This window comes from Asterias rubens, chromosome 10 (genome assembly GCF_902459465.1).
Source record: "Asterias rubens chromosome 10, eAstRub1.3, whole genome shotgun sequence".
Classification (NCBI taxonomy): domain Eukaryota; kingdom Metazoa; phylum Echinodermata; class Asteroidea; order Forcipulatida; family Asteriidae; genus Asterias; species Asterias rubens.
The window spans coordinates 14,694,005-14,714,035 of record NC_047071.1 but is presented as its reverse complement, the minus strand read 5'-3'; the positions used below and the strand labels follow the sequence as shown (position 1 = coordinate 14,714,035).

The window sequence follows — 20,031 nt, the reverse complement described above, 5'->3', positions numbered from 1 at the left end:
CATGTTTTATGAGTGTTTTCTTTTCCTTTGTGTTATTTTGTTTGTGCAGTCCAACCCTTCTGGCTCACCCTGTGGTAAATGGGCCATGAAATTGGGGGTCCGCTCTACTTGTGTGTGTTTTTTCCTCATGTTTGGTTTGGTTTGGTTTGTGTCCATGCAGGCAAACCCTACCGGTATCGTCGTATCAACCCAACGAGGCCTTCTGGAGCTGGATATATCGCTCCTTCTCAACCCACAACAGACCTTCTGGATGGAAGAGGAGATTGATGAATACACCACTCCCAGGAAGTATGAAATATTCGTCAGGATTTTTAATTAATTACAAAACAAAATTGTGGAAATTTTTGAAGAAAATTAACTGTTGACAAAATTTGTAGTAATCTGTGATGAACTTCACTAATGAAAAAAAAAAATAATTGTGAGAAACTTAATTGTTGTAAAAACATTTGTACTAACTTGTGAAGAAACTTGATTGTTTAAGTTCTCAGTTCTAAAAAGAACTGTCCTGCTTTTGAACTACTACCCGGGGGATGGTATAGAAAATTTGCTTGGACTACTACTTTAGCTTACTCCGCAGTAGTAGAATAAAAAAAGACAGTTCTCTGAGAACAAACTGTACCTGGCAAGTAGATACACATATGGTGTTACCCCAAATCAAATACATATTGTTATTTTTTATTGTTACTACTTCAGTCGTGGTAACACTGCGAGTCATCTGGAAAATGATTTCTTGATGGTGACGCCGGTGGAACGCACCATGGCGAACCCCTTCACCAACCCCATCCCAGCGCCTTCAATGATCACCACTGGCTTCTCTAATGAGTTGAATCTCTCCAACCAGACTGGACGTGGAACTAACATTGTGAGTAGTCCCCGCCCATTTTTGGGGAGGCCTTACTCCTCAAGTTCATGACCATTTTTTTAATATTTTTTTTTTATGCAAGTCGCCAGACACACAAGGCCTGAAGGCCACTTCAAGGTGTGGGCTACAATTATTTCTTTCCAGAGGCTGTTGCCACCTACTCCTAGGGCTGAAACAGGGTTACCCCCTTTACTGTCCATACGGATGATGTAGGCTTGGGTAACATCAATCCGAAACTTTGCCGAAAGAGCAGAAAGCACTACCTCCCCAATATTAAATAAAAAGTTACTTGGTACAGAGCACTGGAAATCTGTTGGCAATGTAGCTTTTGAGAAAAAGAAAAATTTCAACCCAAAATGTGAATCTGGGAAAGGTTTCATCAGGCATGAAGGCTTTATCAGGCGTCTGAAAGCACATAATTTTATGTATAACAAGGGTGGTTTTTTTTCTTAACAAGAAAAAATCGTTCTTTACGTCGGGATACACCAAGTGAGGATACTGGTCTTTGACTTTTACCAAAAGGATACCCTGTCTTTTTAACTGTGTAGGTTTGTTTCCTTCTGACATGCAATAAAGCAATGCACCTTGGTCCCCAAACTAACTCGGGTGCAAGACTTACTAGGTCTGTATACATATGGTGTATCAAGGCGTAGCACCGGACTTGATCTCTGGGGTTTCTGTTCAGGAGAGTTTGGTTTGAGTCCCTGTCGTCATACTCGATCAAAATCGTAGAAAATTACTTCTTTCTCGAAAACTACATTACTTCAGAGGGAGCTGTTTCTCACAATGTTTCATACTATCAACCTCTCCCCATTGCTCATTACCAAGTAAGGTTTGATGCTGATAATTATTTTTTTAGTAATTACCAATAGTGTAACCATGATTGCTTCATCATTTGGATGGGACGTAAAGCCTAGGCCCCATTATTAGTATTGTTGGATGTTTTTAATGGGCTCATCTGTAGCGTCTATGTTTTCAACATGTTTTTTTTGTTTTGGATGTATAGATAATGAGTCGCCCTTTGTACCATATCCGAAGACTCGCTGCACATCCAACCCTGCCATATTGTAAGTTTGAATCCCTTAAAAATGTGTTTTTACTGAAACCAAGGTTACCCGATAACAAACGGAATTTTCTGTACAACAGAAACGTGTGATAAAGGTTGCTTTCTAATGTTCCACAAACGGCAATATATTTCCATGTCTAGTTTTCCATGTTCATAACTTTGAATAACCTCTCTTTCTTTATGAATGTACACATACTAAGCGCCTTGAATACCTTGTTGGTAGATACGTGCGCTATATAAGACTTTGAGATTATTATTATATTATTGGTCTCATTGGTGGTTACAGCTAAGGCCTGGGCCCAATTTCATAGAGCTGCTAAGCACAAAAATTTGCTTAGCATGAAATTTTTGCCTCAATAAAAACAGAATTACCAACCAAATTTTCACATGATTATCAGGATAGAAGCAAACAACAGCTGAATACCAGTAACAAGTAGGAAATTTGGTTGGTAATCTTGTTTTTCTCAAGGAAAAAATTCCATGCTAAGCAAATTTGTGTCCTTAGCAGCTCTATGAAATTGGGCCCTGATCACCGTGTCATCATGTATTGAATGTACAGTATGGGGTGTACATTGTACTATAAACTATGTGTTCTTTTTTTCTTTCCTGTACAAAGGGTAGCATGAACCTGCCTCCAACTTTTTATTGAGCGATTAGTTCATTTCACTCACTGTTGATTTGATTTTTTGTTCCTCTCATCTTGACTACAGACCTGAGTGGGTCAAACGACGGCAGTGTCCAGATGTGGGAATGGGGGCATACTCACAAGCTCTACGCCCACAGGTTCCCTGGACAGTATCCTAAAGTCACCCAGATGTACTTCAATGACCAAGGCAATAAGGTACATGTTCATCAAGAGACTACACAAAAGCCCTTTTCACCCTGTATCTTTTATCCCCCATGGCATACAGCTACGGGGGAGGCTCAAGGAGTTTTTGACATCACGGTTACCCCCGCATATCTTCACAATGCGTCCCTATTCCCCGGTGTTCCGGTTGCACGTTCCAAGACAATCCCGAGGTGTTACGGCTTTCACCTACTCCGGAGTAGGGCTGGCTCATGCCAGGGCATTTGCTAGGGCATTTTCCTGGCTGCCAACGTACTGTTACTGAGGCCCCAGGAGTTTTTTTGCCCCACTAAAACCCCTGTAAACTTTTATGATGTAAACCTTTTGTTTTTTGATTGTCTGGCACTTCATTCTTGTAAGGGCAAGGCAGTTTTTGACTTGGCAAAGATCACCTTAATGGGAAAAATGTGAATTTCCTGCTGAAACATTTAAAGAAGCACCGAGGCATTTGGGGGAGGAGGTCTGGTCGCACACATAGACTAAAACACAAAACCTTTGATCGTCTAGCCACGTGTCGTACGCCTGGCATTTTATTCTTGTAAGGGCAAGGCAGTTTTTGACTTGGCAAATATCACCCTAATGAGGAAAATGTAAATTTCCTGCTGAAACATTTAAAGAAGCAGTAAGGCAATTTGGGGTCGGAGGACAGAACATTAGTAGAACACTTAACCATTGATCATCTAGCCAGGTGTTGTATGCCTGGCACTTCATACTTGTAAGGGCAAGGCAGTTTTTGACCTAGCAAAGATCACCCTAATGAGGAAAATGTAAATTTTCTTGCTGAAACATTTAAAGAAAGCGATTTGGAGTCGGGAGGACAGAACCTGCTATTTCTAAACCTCTTATTGTATAAGGAGAATTACAAAGATTTTCCAAATATAAAATGGGCTAGCCCTTTCAAAGGTGAAATTCCAGACCTGATTTAAAGGCAGTGGACACGATGGGTAATTACTCAAAATAATTATTACAATAAAACCTTGCTTGATTAAATGGGGAGAGGTTGATAGTATAAAACATTGTGAGAAATAGCTCCCTCTGAAGTACGTAGTTTTTGGGAAAGAAGTAGTTTTCCACGAATTTGATTTTGAGACCTCAGATTTAGAATTTAAGGTTTAGAAATCAAGCATCTGAAAGCACACAACTTTGTGTGAGAATGGTGTTTTTTCTTTCATAATATTATCTCGCAACTGTGTACCAATTGAGCTCAAATTCTTACAGGTTTGTTATTTTGTGCATATGTTGAGATACACCAAGTGAGAAGACTGGTCTATAAAAATAATTACCAATAGTGTCCAGTGTCTTTAATATGATCTTTATTTTAGACTCTAATATTTTTGTTTCCTTTTTTTCTGCGTTTGGACAGTTTGGAGTTGCTGATGACAGTGGTAAACTCTCCTTGTGGCAAGTCGGCATGAACTCCCAAGCAGTCACAAAACCATTCTGGGTACGTTGTCCACATCTCTGATGTTCTTGTCACATTGGAAGGACCTGAAGCCGATTTCTCAAAACGCTAGGGTTAATCCTATCCTGAGTTAGGATGAGTAACTCATCCTAACTTAGGATGGGTTTGACGTGTCCTACGTCTTTGGATACGGAGCCTAACTCGTTTTAAGTCCTAAGATTAATCCTAAGTTAGGGAGAGTTTTGTGAAATCGACAGCTGGGCCCAATTTCATAAAGCTGTTTAGCAGAAGTTACTGCTTGACAAATTTCTTTACTGAGCAAACATAGTGGGGAACCAGTTGCCGCAATGTCAACTTTATGGATTTTTGGCTGGTAGCTTGTTTCTGTTAAGCAATACTTTTTTTGTGCTTAGCAAGTTTTTTATGCTTACAGGCTTTATTAAATTGGGCCCTGAACATAGGTTTATTTCATTCTCAACAAAAAGGCTATAAATTATAACTTATTTTCATAATTCTTAATGGTATGGATCATACATTGGCAAAATTTTAAAGAGAGATACCAGAAAAGTCATATGTAAAAGTTTCAGCTGAACACGGGCTGAAACTTTTACGTGCTGACGCCACAATGCTGTTTCGGCAGCGAATGTTTCACAGGAGTTGAGCACAAGTCAACTGACGTAAATCATTTGTGCGCATTTGAAATTCGCTTCGCGTTGGCAGAAAGTATGAGCAGTAGTTCCACACAAGCATTGAATCCATCTAGGTTAACCAAGATGACTTTTGGTACTCATCGATGTGTCCCAAGTGACAGTAGCATGCGCCATCTTGTTCACCTTGTTCAAGAGGGCGGACTTGTTTGATTTCAAGCAGACGTTGCCGTCTATGAATCAGCTTGAGATTTCCTTCACCTTCAGACTTCATTGAAGGACTGTTTTGAAGTAAACAATTCTTCCTCCTTAACAAGATGCACTCATTTTAATTATTACCATGAAAGTGTTTGCTTCTTTCAGAGTTCATGTGTCCTTACTTCGTAGTGAACTGCTTGGAAATCTTGAGCTGTAAACAACGGAAGTTTTGTAGATGTATCATTCATAGTACCTCCTGACCATGGTCAGTCAAATACATCTCAGAGGGTTCTACTGAGCACCATATTATTTAGATTGTTTAATGTGTAAAAAGAGGCCGAAATATAGGACCCTTAATATTCACATCCATACATAGTATGCCTTTGAAACTTTGAAATTGGAAAAACATTGCCTCAAAAACAAAAATATTTTGTCACCTTTTTAAGTCACTTTTTTGCCATTGAAAGGCGTCACTGATCTCCTCGCTGCCTCACATGACGTTGATTTCACAGCTAACGAGTCTCATTTCGTTTTTATGTTTCCAGAGCAAACAATGCCACAGCAAGACGGTGTATGATTTCAATTTCTTGGGTTCGTCTAGTTTCTTAGCAACGGCCGGTCTCTCGTCCGATAACAGGAACATCTGTCTCTGGGATACACTCATGCCGACGAACAAGGCCATGGTCCACGGTGAGTAGGATGATGGTACCTGGTGATGGGTTTCACGGAAGAAGACGAGTCTTGGATATTCCTCATCAATTAAGGTTTTAGCCTCATAAAGCCCTTTGCACAACATTTGTCCAGATGGCCAGATGTTTTGCTGTCCGCTCATTGTTCTCAAACATTTTAAAATCCACTCCGCAGAAGTAGAATATATAGCAAGACAGTTTTCTAAAGTTTGAAATCTACCTGGTGAGTAGACATGGTTTTAATGCAAACCAAATATATGTTTTAATAATAATAATAATAATAATAGTAATAATAATAAAGACATGTATCCACCCTGCTGGTTGCAGTAAAACCAAAAAACAAATCGAAAAAAACCCAGACATAACTAAACTAATCCTCGAAGATCTGTGTCATAAGATAAGTTTTGAGAAGAGATTTGAATTTTGTGGTACGAAAACAAGATCTAAGAGTAAGTGGTAGAGAGTTCCAGATGCGTGGCGCAGCTGAAGAAAATTACCCTTCACCACAGGAGTGTCTAGATTTGGGTTCAATGAGGCGAAGCATGGAACTAGATTCCCTTCACCGTAGGCTAATAGGGGTATTGTCATTGCCTACGGTGGCCGGCCGGCCGTCCGTCCGTCCGTTTATACGTAAAAGAGCTACGGACATTTTTAGTAGAGCGACATTGTGGGCTTTCCCCAGGTATTGTCGTATGATCCCCCCCCCCTTTTTTTATGGCTAAGCCCACTATGTAATATTTCTTAACCTGCCAAGAATGTCCGTCCGTCTGGCTTTTGTTTCCGGCTGTAACTTGAATTAGAAATGAGTTGTGAGAAGTGTTTTCACTGGCTGGGTGAATTTTAAGGGAATTTACAGTGCAATAAAACATACATACACACATACATACATATCAGCATTTATATCGGGCAACTTTTCCCTAATGTTACAAAGCGTCCTACAGAAGATGCGACAAAATAATCCAAACTCAAGATGTTCTAATTTAAGGTAAATTAAAAACAGTCAAGTATTTCTGTATTAATGAGTCTTGAGTAGTTTCTTGAGTTGTCCAAGTGTAGTTGCATGGCGAAGATGTGATTTTGATGATAAGTTCCATAGTTTTGGAGCATTAGCAGAAAATGCACATTAACCAGCTCTAGAGACAGTGCGATGTTCGGCCAAGAGGTTCTCTGAGGAAGAGCATAGGGAACGTGGTGGGAGGAACATACAGATGTAGATATGTATGATGGTGACTGGTGAGCAAGGGATTTGAAGACATGTAGACAAAGTTTAAAGGCAATTCTGTTTGTGATATTGACAAAGTTTTTTCCATTGTTTGCAGGCTTCACTTGCCATGAGGGTGGCTGTCCAACGCTAGTCTACTGCCCCCGACAGCAGATTCTTATCACTGGTAGTAAGAAAGGAGAGGTAGCTCTGTATGACATACGACAGCGTAAGTTACGTCACACCTTCCAGGCTCACGACAGCAGTATTAAGTGTATCACCGTGGATCCATCGGAAGAGTTCTTTGTGACGGGGTCGGCAGAGGGGGACATCAAAGTAAGTATTCTTTCAAGGATTAAAGCCATTAGACACTTTCGGTAAACAGTATTCTCCAAAGGCCCACACTTAGTGTATCACAACTGATATAAAAAATAACAAACCTGTGAAAATTCAGGCTCAGTCGGTCATTGGAGTCGGGAGAAAATAAGGGGGAAAACCCACCCTTGTTTCCGCATGTTTCGCCGTGTCATGACATGTGTTTAAAATAAATCCGTAGTTCTCGGCAACGAGAATTGATAATTGTTTTAATGTTTTTCATGGAATAATATTTCAAGAGAAGTCTTTCACCACTACCTTCTGTAAACCCTGGAAGTTATTTGTAAATCTTTTTTTGTTTTTCTGTGCCGAAAGTGTATTATGGCTTTAATGAATGTTATTTTATTTGGGTGGGATTTTGATACTTGGTGGGAGTATACTCAATCACGTGTCATGGCTGAGTGGCTAAAGGCAGTGGACACTATTGGTAATTGTCAAAGACCAGTCTTCTCACCTGGTGTATCTCAACATAATTATTATTATAAAACCTTACTTGGTAACGAGTAATGGGGAGATGTTGGTAGTATAAAACATTGTGAGAAACGGGGCGAGGGCCTTTATTGCACGGCAACGACCCTGCAAATGTTTAAACAGACATTGAAGAACGAGTCACTACTCTTTTATTCCCATTCATAAATGCCCTGTTGTTACAAAACATAAACAAATACAGTTAGAGACACTTTAACCATTGAAAATTCGAGGTTTCAAATACCTTGTTCCAAAACTTTGTGAAGATTCTGTACGAGGCGCGTGGGTTGTGTGTATGCGCGCGCGCTTAGATTACGCGCTGATAGCTATGATTTGCGCGTTCGGCATGAAAATCTTGCGCGCCCGACAAGCGGAAGCCAGCTCAGTGTGCATTAACAGAGCTCCAGTGTGCATTTACAAAAGGTTTATGCACACCCACATGATGCGCTCTCCACCAATAGGAGTAGAGAAACTGTCTGGGGTATTTATGAATATGATTTCGAGACCTCAGAATAAGATTTTGAGGTCTTGAAATCAAGCATCTGAAATCACACAACTTCGAGTGACAAGGGTGTTTTTTCTTTCATAATATTATCTCGCAACTTGGAGAACCGATTGAGCTCAAATTTTCACAGGTTTGTTATTTTATGCATATGTTGGGATACACCAAGTGAGAAGACTGATCTTTGACAATTACCAATAGTGTCCAGTGTCTTTATTAAGAGCAATTGAAATCAAGTCATCTGAGTGTGGGTTCGAATCCCGGTCATGACACTTGTGTCCTCGAGCAAGATGCTTTGCTATAATTGCTTCTCTTCACCCAGGGGTATAAATGGGTACCTGCGAGGGTAGAGGTTGATACTAAGTATCAAATAGCTTTTGAAGGGCCTTGGCAGTGCTGTATACTCCCCAGGGATCAGATGAGGTTTGCTGATGCACTATGTGGACATTTAGCCTTTTTGATTTGTGTTAGTTCTGAGACGAATTGGTGGTTGGCAACTCGATGTTTTGATCAGTATGCTAAATCTGCCCTTCGTGATTTCGAAGATGCTCTCAAAAAACATCTTTTCTTGAAAAGTGCCATTTAAACAGCGACTCCTGGTGCTTATGCCTACTTGCTTGATTTTGTATAATTGATACACGTAGGATGTTTTGGAATGATTTTTATATATATTTTATTTTAGTGTCTGTACTTTGCCATGAGTGTCAATTCCTGGTGGGGTACTGGCACGTAATAAAGTGATTTTCTGTCTTGATATTATTTATAATTATAGCCAGTAGTAAGGGAAAGAGGATTAGCAGAAAAAGTAGTCAATAAAATATATAAATTTTTGCAGATTTATAATTCTTGTCTTTCAGATTTATTGTTTTCTTGATTCTTTATTTTATTTGAATTTATTTCTATTTTAGCCTTTTGAGAAAGACTCCAGCCATTGACAACTACTTGTATTTATACCGCAGGTCAGTTTGGTTAGTAAAGCAGTTTGCACCAACTAATTCTATTTTGTAATTTTTATTATTTTTTTTAAGGTTTGGTGCTTGTCCATACACAGTCTTCTTCATTTCTATCCCGGCCAGCACCCGCGCGGGAACTTCTTCCGCCAGTCTGGCAACGGCGTGCTGCAGTTGTCCATTCTGCCGTCGAGCCATCTTTATTCATGTGGTGCTGACGGAACGATGAAGTGGCGTTCACTTCCAGAGTGGGACAGCATCTTGTAATCAACCGGTACTCTGTAAAGCGGTGACCTTGTCCTATGTTCATTGAAATCTTACCACAAAAAAAAGTTTACCAACCAAAATGCCGTTTCTTTACTGTAACTGGTGTAATAATCAACCGGTACTCTGTTTGTAGGTGATCTTAACCTATTCTCATTGAAATCTTATACGGTAAAAAAAAAAACTAAAAGTTTACCAGCTGAAATGTTGTGTCATTAATACTAATGTAACCGGTGCCCTGACAGACTATGTTATAATCAAACGGTACTCTGTAAGTTGGTGACATTGTCTTAATCTCAATAAAGTCTTACACAACAGTTAACTTTTGAATGGCCTCTGACTGTCACCCCAGCCCCCCCCCCCCCCCACCCCAACAAAAATATTGACAAAATAGGGGGAGACCGCCAACATAGGGTTAGGTAGCTCAGTTGGTAGAGCGCCTGCACCTTAGTCCAGAGGTCGTTGGTTCAATTCTTGCTCTAGTCAATAATCAAGTCAGTTTGCCATTGTTGTTTATTATTTAAAATCTTTCTTGGCTTAAACAGCTTACCAGCCAAAATGCCATGTCATCAATACTTGATGTAACTGGTGCCCGTTAGACTTTGGGAATCTTGTTTGTTTTTTCCACTCGACTGGTCTAATCTTTCTTGATATGTGAATTTGAAAAAAACAATGGTTAAAATTTGGTGAAGAGTTCAGTACTCAGTTCAGACGTGAGGTCTTGACGAATTGAGTTAAAAACTGAGAATCTTTTGGCCCCATTAAGAAAATGTTTTTTAAGCACGGAAACCTACTTGGCACGGAAAGAAAATGTTGTTGACCATAGAACAACATTTTTGCCGAGGAACTCCCACAAGTTGTGACGCAAATTGTTAATAACGAAGAGAAGGGTTTCAGTTTTTTTAATCAGCTCACTCTACAATGGTATCTTTCCAGTCTTTAATGATGTAGAATTTGCCTAATAAGTGACTTTAAGGTTACCTCATCTTAACATTTACTTTAGGTAGGCTTCAAGAACTTAAAGGTCAAAACTCAATAGTGACGTCTGATATTTTAAAAACCTGCTATAAGTTATGTTATGAAATGTTATAGAAACAGTTTCCATTGTGTAGTTCATATTATTCCGGCCAATTATTCCTTAGAGTGAAGGTATACGTTTGGTAATCACGCCCTAAAATTAATGGCGTTAGAAACAACTTTGGCGACATCTATTGCAATTAGTTGATGCCATTGAGGAATGTAGGACTGTTCGGGTGTCTAGCCATAGCAACCGCTTTAGCCGGCTGTATCCGAATGGGCGGCTAAGGCTACTACTGTTGCTAAGGATTTTCCGCACAAGGCATAGTGAAGGTGGCTATCCAGCCCTTGCCATAGCGTTTGGAGTTAACTTTTACACCTGGAATTCTGCAACAAACCTGCTAAGCCTAGGAAAGATTTAGCTAAGCAGAAAAGGTTTGCCAGTCAAGGTGCCATGTGATATCAAGTACTAGTGACAGGTCACCTATCAGTCCATGCTTAGTAGGTAAAAATACTTTGCAAATGTTTTTTTAATTTTTCTGCTTCTTCGTATTTCAGATTTATTTGCAGGTTTTTTTTCCTGTCGGTGTTGTACTAAAATTAAGAACTGGCATCAATGCCTTTATATTATGTACAAAGTTTGTACAGATCATGAATTGTATATTAACTGAGAAGAAAACTATGATATCATAAAAAGAAATATATCAGTCACAGTGTTTATGTCTGTAATTTATATTCGATATCATATGTTTTTTTAATAATAAGCAATAAAGTGGTTATATTGTCAGTCGTTCACTGCAAAAGTGTTGCATGGTGTCTATAATTAAAAGGGCACTGACACAATGACACTTGTAGACACGTTGACAAATACAAAAAATAAAAATAAATATATATTTTAATGTAAACTTCCCACAGTGTAAATCTGTGTATATGTGTTAAATGTTGTGGTTTATGGGAAGAATAGTCTGAATTGTCAGCAAAAAACTATGAACAGTATTCCTAAATTTCCAAGAGAGAGAAAAGACACACACACAAGTGTACACTTTAATTCTTGTGTACCTCGTTGGCTGTTGGTTCTTTTATGGGTTAATCTAAGCGTGTAGTCATAACCAGAGTTTCAGGTTCAAATGTAATTGATACAAAATTTGAAAAAAAAATTGAGTTTAACAGAAAAGGTACCTTTTAGTTTATCGTTAATCGATCATATTTTCAGAAAAAAATGATTTAACTGAAGCGATGTTTTTCTTCTGTTCGGTTCTTTGAAGTACGCTGTGATGTTATTAGTAAGAAGTTTTAAAGATACCGCAAAAATTACAACTTTTTGGAAAAATGTACTTGTCTATACGTGATGTGAAATTTTCTGGGTTTTGTCCGCCCCCTTTCTTTTAGCAGCTAGGGAGAAACAATTGTTTATGTCTAATGTATAAAATTGTAAAATATTGTGAAATTTGCTTAATTTGATTATGTTCGCCATGAATATATTTGTACATAAAATGATATATAATAATAAATCTCTGATGTGTTTGGTGAAGCCATGAAGTTGAATGGTATAAAGGCCACGTATTACATCAAGACCTTGGGCTTCTTTTTTTCCCAGGGGTACATTAATACAGTTGCAAAACATTGTTTTTCAAGTTAACAGTTCATCAGTCAGTTACAACTTTTATTCTTTCATTATGAACATTAGAAAATGCTTCTTCTTTTTTTAGCACAAACAAAAGAAGGGTATAGAGTGCTCAAACTCTTCATGTTTTGGCCACTAGAATCTCTAAGAACAAACTCTACCAGGCAAGTAGATACACGCATGGTGTTACCGCAAACCAAATATACATTGATCCAATATAGATCTTAATTCAAGCCAAATGTTTGATTTGCCAATAGATGACCTTATATAAAGTATGTGTTTTAGCTCGCAATTACCCCTATAATATGCCAAAAATGTGGATTTAACCTGTGTCATATTTAACGTGTACAATTTTGTAATGACGAGCAATGAAAGATACTATAAATACTGTACCCCGTTTAATTGGTTTAGATTTTTTTGGTGTATTTTTTAAAACACTGTTAAATATGAAGGACCACAGCCATGTGTAAACTTGCATTTGATTGGTCGATGCAAAGCCAGCTCCCACCTCTGCACCAATCATGTCTTTGCTTCTTCCGATGTTAGGTATAGCATTAGCATTTTGTGAACTAAAAGGAAAACTTAAAAATGATATACATGTACCAACAAATTTTAATGTAGTGGTTTTTCTGTGGATTCATTTAAATGTCTCTCTTTTCATTCTTTGGACTGAGGACAATTTGTTTCTGTGAAATGTACGGCTCCCCAATCCTCTGAATAATACATGGCTATGGGACAGAACCGTGAAGCCTTTAAGCACAGGCAGACTTTTCGTGCATGGTGTGGTTCTGACCAAACATTTACTGTAAGCAAAGCAAGAGGCATGCAATTCTTAGGCCCTTTTCGAAACCACGGCTTCGGCTTTGGATTCGGCTTAGGCTAGCTTGGCCTGAGCTTGACGCGAAGATGGAACTTAAAGCCGAATCCAAAGCCGAAGCCGTGGTTTTAACCTACCTCCATGGTTTTACCATATCATACCTTTTGTTTTACCACACACAAAGAAAAGTGATATAATTTACATTATATTAAGATGATTATGAAAAAAAAATAGTTTCGAAAAGGGCCTTACAGATGAGTGACGTAAAAAAAACCTTCTCTAGCGCTTTCAAGGTTGTCTGCTACATGTTTAAGAACGACAAATTACGTAATGGTAAAAACATTTTTGAGTTATGATCTCAAGTATTTAGACTCAATTGAAGTTTACAAAGTTATGAGTTTCATACATTTTTATGAGTGTCTTTGAGATACTTAAAAAATATGACATTTCATATTTAGCTTCAAGTAAAAACTTGCAACTTTCATGTGACAGAAAGTACTTAAAGTTGTTACCAGTTTCTATGTTATGGAATTCCATATAAAGAGCCTAGGGGTTTGGGATAACTCGGTGGTTAAACCATGGAGGAATAAATTAGCCTCCATGGTTAAACAAATCGAGGAGATAATAATGAGGAAACAAAAGTTAAACAAGAAAAATAATGTTTTGAAAGATATTTCCATTGGTATTGAAACAATTATGAGACTATGTTTATGTATATTATTGGAACAAAAAAATTGTGTCACTTGTTTTAATATCAATTCAAACAATAACTGTGTACTTTTTATTTTTAATAAACTCACGCAGAGGTATAAAGAAAAACCAATCGGGTGTTTTTTTGTTTTTGTTTTTGTTTTTTTGATGATTTTTTTCTTAAAGTGAGTTCTATATTTGGTGAAAAGTACGGTTTGTTATCAATTGGGATATTTACACCTTGCAGCCAGCTGCACTGACTAGCTAGCATGTGACTAGCTAGTGTGTACCCGTCTGGGTATGGCTACCCATTTTGGAATCAATGTTGCATCGTCATAAACCAAATGCCCAATAAACTTTAGCCGTGTTTGAAGAAGCGGCTTCAGCTACGGCTATGGCTAGATATCGTGCTTTGCAACTCCATGTACAACAGTCGTAGCCGTAGACTTGTAGACATGTCGTTAGGCGTTGACTATTTGTTACCAACACATTCTGCCGTTCATGCAACAGTCTCAGTGCGATTATGTGTGTACCGTCCCCGTGACTAATCCGCGCTTAATAATTACAGACTTGACTCCAAGACTATCATAGCCGTAGCTATATAGCCGCCAATATTGATTGCCAAACTCCCGGATGTGATGATGTCAGGCGAAGGGGGTCAATTCTTGAACCCAGTTGAAATCCGTTTATCCCAAATAGACGTTTCTTTGGTTGAGAAACAAACCGCCTTGACGGGCAGACGGCCGAATGTTTGTTAAACATTCACAATCGTATTCACTGGACACTATTGGTAATTGTCAAAGACCAGTCTTCTCACTTTGTGTATCTCCTCCTCAACATACGCATAAAATAACAAACCTGTGAATTTGAGCTAAATCGGTCGTCGTAGTTGCGAGATAATAATGAAAGAAAAAACAACCTCGTCACACGAAGTTGTGTGCTTTCAGATGCTTGATTTCGAGACTTCAAATTCTAAATCTGAGGTCTCGAAATCAAATTCGTGGAAAATTACTTCTTTCTCGAAAACTACGTTACTTCAGAGGGAGCCGTTTCTCACAATGTTTTATACCACCAACAGCTCCCATTACTCGTTACCAAACAAGGTTTTATGCTAATAATTATTTTGAGTAATTACCAACAGTGTACACTGCCTTTAACAGATGTTTTAACCAAATTCATGATTTCTGCAAACTTTCAATTAGATAAAAACCTCCCATAATTAGTTGTTTTTCAACACAATCAACACAATGTTTGAATATTTTTGTAACACTGTTACAACCCAATAGCGATCTGTTTTTGATTTGCATTTATGGCTTTTCATAGTTTTCCAACCTGGGTTGGCAAAAACTCGGGTTGTGACGTTGCAAAAGATAGGTCTTTTGATGGATTGAACATGACGTCATTGACCACAATCTTTGATGTAAAACAATGAATCGAAGACGACGGCCAATGCTTGGAGATAATCGTGGTCCAAAGAATCAAAGTGGTTCACTTTGACGTCATTAAATTCAATTTATGTATTCATCATGTGAAAAACACTTGATTTATGCTGTACATTTTATAATATATAACTCGTTAAAGTTAGGTATGGCATTTGTTAGGCATTTTAATGTTTTGTTGATAATTTTTTTTTGTCATGAAAAGTGGTTAAAATCATTCATGAAAACACTTTGAATTCGCATAAAAAGACTCCCAATGAGTTTAATGCTCTCTCGCGTACAAAACGTCGCGACCCAGCCAGGCAGCGTGGCGCGCGTGCAGCACGTGCGCGCTTTAAGGCCGGTTTATAGTCGGTCGCGCGATGGTCGCGCGACGGAAGACTTGTGCGCAATCCTAAGACTGAGGCCTAAAAACCATGTCTTTTTATGATCGCGCGTCAAGATTTCCGACGCCCGACCATCGCGCGACCGACTATAACTCGGCCTTAAAGCAGTTTATTTTGTATCATTAGTGCGCATGTTCACTTGGCATCACCAGAGAGGAAGCCAATCAGTGAATGAACACCCTTTTAAAAGTGTCGGTCGCACAACAGCGTGCACAGATTCATGTTAATCCATATTGCGCAGGCTAATTGGACATACGTTGGTTGCACTTTTCTGTTCTTTGTTTTCTGTTTTTCTTTTCTTTCCCCGCCTTTATTTTTGCATACGCGGGTGAGCATCAGCACACGTAGGCAAACATACATCCTTCAGATACCGGAGGTCATCGGCAGTATATAAGAAAGGCGTCTCAGCAACTCACGGCACAACTTCCTTTTGAATACTCCAGCAGATACTCTAGCATAAAATGGAGAGCTCACCTGACACCACACCAGTGCTAGTCAAACGTAGCAGCACACAGCTCCTGGCTGTCTTAACCCCAAAGACCATACCTAAGTTTGTGATTCCTCATCGCCGACCGGGTCAAGCGAGTAGCCCAGTTCGAACGGGTCCTGCTGGCAAGAGGTCCTCCCGTAAGTGGAGTAGTGATAGTGACTATTCCTCGGGCTCTGCAATGCTCGATGAGTACGATATGTCCTCACCGGTACACGGTAGTCCCTATCACCACCAGGGCAAATCTAACGACTGCATCAATGGTTTTACCCCGAGCGATCCGGGCTACACCCTAGCTATGACCCTTCGACATCTACCGAAAAACTACACCAAGTATGGATTCTCGACGCTCTCGGCTTCTCCCAAGACCAACAGAACAGAGTCAATGTTCTTACCCAAAGCTAATGTTCTGTCTAATAAACTGGAAACATGCCGTTTTACTGACAACGTGTTCGACTCGCCAGGCTCGGCAAAAGGCAGACGCACTACCCCGACTCGTCGTGGACTTTTTCCCGCTTCCCGGACCTACCTAGACACGGATTCGTCTGAGAACAGCGACGATGACTCCTCAGCGGAAGACGGTTTACTCCGTTTTCCAAGATCTTACAGTAACGACCAAAGTCGTAGCTGGGCCAAAACACAGAGAACGAGGAGAAATGGCGTAAATTTACTCAATCAACAAAACAGCGATGGGGACGAGTACCTCTCCGACCAAAGTTCAATCGAAGGGAGTCCGGTGCTTCGTAGACACGCAACCAAACATTGCCGACGAAATCTCCCCGAAGAAGACCCGGATAACAAGAGATCACTGGCTCTACAGGAGCTCCATCTAACGTGTGCACGGCAGCTTTACGGTACCAAGGATCAATACTCCACGGACATGGGTGGCATCGAGATATGCCTACGGTACGATCGCGCCGCAAGACAGCTGATGGTTCTCCTCATACGCGGTGAAAACATCGGATCGCAACATGCCCTTTTCCCGAAGAGGGTCTGCTCGTTCGTGAAGCTGAGCATAAACCAGTCATTCTGCAAGGTGCAGAAATCCAATACGGCGAAGAACACTTCCGACCCTTATTTCGACGAAGAGTTTGCTTTCCATAACATCAGCCCCGTCATTCTGAAAAATTCGCATCTACGACTTCAGGTGTTCTTGGAGGGACTCGCCAGCAAACTCCGCCTGAAGAACTCGACAAACATCGGCGAGGTCCGGCTGAGACTTGCTGAGGTGGAACAGAACGGATACGTACACGTCAAAGAGGATTTGAAACACAAAAAACACTTTACTGTAAGTTGTAATCCATTTTATTGCACAAAAAATCACCACCAGAAATCAAAGACACCACAGACATTAATATTTATATTAAACACAATGCCACAAGTTTACGCTTCTCATGATAAAACATAATAATATTGGTGTATAAGCTCTGGTGCTTCTGATCAGCAGAGTTACGTCTGGGTTCGAGTCCCGGTTGTGACACTTGGCCATTATTGCCGATTCGTCCTTCGGATGGGACGTTAAGCCGTTGGTCCCGTGTGTTGAGTAATAAGAAGGGTTTTCTTCTCCACAGTGTTCCTGATTTCTTTGGCTGCGTATTGCGCCGCAACACTTTGTAAACCATAAATATAAGACTAGATCTAAATACTTTTAGAAACGCAGCTCCTAATAACCTTTCAGGAAACATTTAATGTTGGAGCGCCATGAGCACCACTGAGTGACGTTATACCATCATTAACCAGACTTGAATTATCCCTATGTTTTAGGTGCGTGTCAGGCGCCCAATCCATACCTCTTGGTCCCCTTCTTAAACTTTGTCTTTTTTATTGTTCCACTTTTACAGGTTCCTAAGAGGATGAATGTAGGCTTGAGTTACAGAGCAAATAACCGCGTTCTCACAGTGGTCGTCGTCAAAGCACAGAACCTGATTGACGGCATCATGTCACGTGGATCAAGTAAGTATAACAAGCCAAGAAATTCTCAAAGGCATCATAAAGTGGCAATTTTGTAGACAACCAGTTTCAGCGAATCTCCAAAAAAATTCATGTACATTTCACTTTCAGTTTTCTAATTATTGTCCCTGAATGTTCGAATGCTCGCAAGACTTGCCGATAGGTCTATATTGTCAAAAGATTGAGAAAACCAACAATAACCAACGGTTGACAAACGTGCATCAAGTGCAGTTATGGAAAAGAGAAGGGGTTCACCGGGTGTTCCTAGTTTAGATTGGCAGCATATTTCGCTACAGCACCTTGTAAACCATAGTATGGTGATAATAATTATGTCTCATAATTCAAACGTAGTCCTGGCATGAAATACTGTATGTTACAGCGCCAGGAGCGTATGCGCACTATTATATTATAAGAAGCCAAAATAATTCAAACATTGTGCTGAATAAATATTAATAATATTCATCTCTTTATTCCCTTTGATTTCAGACTGTTGTGTTGAAGTCCAGTTGACCCAAGTCGGTAGCAGTGGTGGTCTGGACACCGACGTACGGCAGTCGAGCGTCAGGCGGCTGACCAACTCACCCGTCTTCAAAGATGCCTTCACGTTCCGTCTTAACGAGACCCAGAACATCCGAGACGGCCTGATGGTCGTCTGCCGGATCGTTCACCGGAAGCCCTTCCGCAAGAACACCACCATTGGCCAGGTCCAGTTCGGCATCGGCTCCACACGCCTCAGTGAAACTATCCAATGGACAAACTTGTTACGTAATCTGGGTCGACCAATCACGCAGTGGCACGCACTTTCAAAAAAAGGACAATGAAACATTACGACCATACTATAAGCACAAACACAAGACTCTTAAAATTAGACAATTGTTATTTTTGGCTTCTGTCCTGGTAAACTTGCGGGGAAATCTCTAAAGGGAGTCTAAAGATGGATTGAACATGACGTCATTGACCACCATCTTTGATGTAAAACAATAGAACGTGCGCGCGCGTACGTGCTGCGTACGATTCTCTCAGCCAATCATAGCCCTTTATGCGTGCACGTTTTATCAATGCAAAGGGTCCATAATGTTTGGGAAGACGGAAAGAGTATACAGTTCGAAACGTTTGTACCAACCAACGGCTCTCTCTCTTCGGAGCCATCACTCCTCCTGAAGATTTGTAGACCTACATTTTATTGTTGTTTAGATTGCACATGACGTCAATGACCGCCATATTTGATGACTTACATTTTGTAAAGTGCAGCGTGCAGGGCACGTATAAAACAAAAATGGCGGCTAATGCCAGCCTTGGGAATCTATTGCAAGTTTATTAGTAATAGTTACTTCCTATCACGCACTATGCAAAGCTGCAAACCCTTTAGAAGTTAGGGTCATATTGATTTTATCAACGTAATGCTGATTGAAAAAATAAGCAGAATTTTCAAGAATATAACAATAAAGGTCACTTGCGAGCCTCAACCGTCGACGTTCCGGCGGATATGACAGCGGGATACCAACAATATCTAGCCACAGCATTTTGTGAATCGAAAACCACAAATTACAATAATGTGTAGGACTCAGAAAATCCAAGTCCCTATTAATCTCATCGATGTAATAAACTCTTGATTAATTGCAAATGCAATACTGTGTATTTTGTGTGAGTTTATTTATTTGTATGCCCTATTTTGTAACGGTGGTTGAACCACCCCCCCTTGTAGCGTTCTTGTTTTCTTCCTCCAACCTTTTGGGGAAATCATTGGCCACGGGGATTTTGCCAACCCCCCCCCCCCACCCCCCCCCCCCCCCCCCCAATTTGGAAAAAAAGAAGGCGATATCGAAAGACATTTGACTCGGTTTGCCGTGGGGGTGGAGCGGGTGGGGCAGCGTCTGTGGGGGAGGGGGGGGGAGATGATATCCTGCCAGACCGGTGTCCCGTGTGAAATCTGTCCCCGAGATTCTGTCAACCCGACTGTGGGAATGGAGGGGAATCAAAAGAGGGCGCTTATTAGAAGAAGTCAGAACTACCTCCATGAGACCGTGCATGATGCCGAATCCAAATTGGCGTCTACGGCTACGGCTACGGCTGTTGCTAAGGGTGTTGTGAGGACGTCCTATACAATACATGGTGACGCGGAAATCCAGCTCTAGCTTTCATCTCAGTCA

At 40.2% G+C, this 20,031-nt stretch overlaps 2 protein-coding genes across 3 annotated transcripts in view; both read left to right on the top strand.

Annotated features, from left to right (window-relative positions):
• The window catches only part of LOC117295320 (dmX-like protein 2), a 75,875-nt gene extending 66,030 nt beyond the window's left edge, over nucleotides 1-9,845 (top strand). For both annotated transcript variants that reach the window (XM_033777894.1, XM_033777893.1), the window contains 8 exons: nucleotides 161-288; nucleotides 694-862; nucleotides 1,869-1,929; nucleotides 2,639-2,769; nucleotides 4,139-4,219; nucleotides 5,568-5,712; nucleotides 7,031-7,248; nucleotides 9,286-9,845. In XM_033777894.1, coding sequence (XP_033633785.1) covers nucleotides 161-288; nucleotides 694-862; nucleotides 1,869-1,929; nucleotides 2,639-2,769; nucleotides 4,139-4,219; nucleotides 5,568-5,712; nucleotides 7,031-7,248; nucleotides 9,286-9,474 — 1,122 coding nt within the window. In that variant the 3' untranslated portion in view covers nucleotides 9,475-9,845. The remainder of the gene's footprint in view (nucleotides 1-160; nucleotides 289-693; nucleotides 863-1,868; nucleotides 1,930-2,638; nucleotides 2,770-4,138; nucleotides 4,220-5,567; nucleotides 5,713-7,030; nucleotides 7,249-9,285) is intronic.
• Nucleotides 9,846-15,905: 6,060 nt separating this feature from the next.
• Nucleotides 15,906-18,702, top strand: LOC117295691 (C2 calcium-dependent domain-containing protein 4C-like). The gene is made up of 3 exons (XM_033778402.1): nucleotides 15,906-17,219; nucleotides 17,773-17,884; nucleotides 18,368-18,702. Exons 1-3 carry the CDS (start codon nucleotides 15,906-15,908, stop codon nucleotides 18,700-18,702), a joined length of 1,761 nt encoding a protein of 586 aa, XP_033634293.1.
• Nucleotides 18,703-20,031: the final 1,329 nt, after the last annotated feature.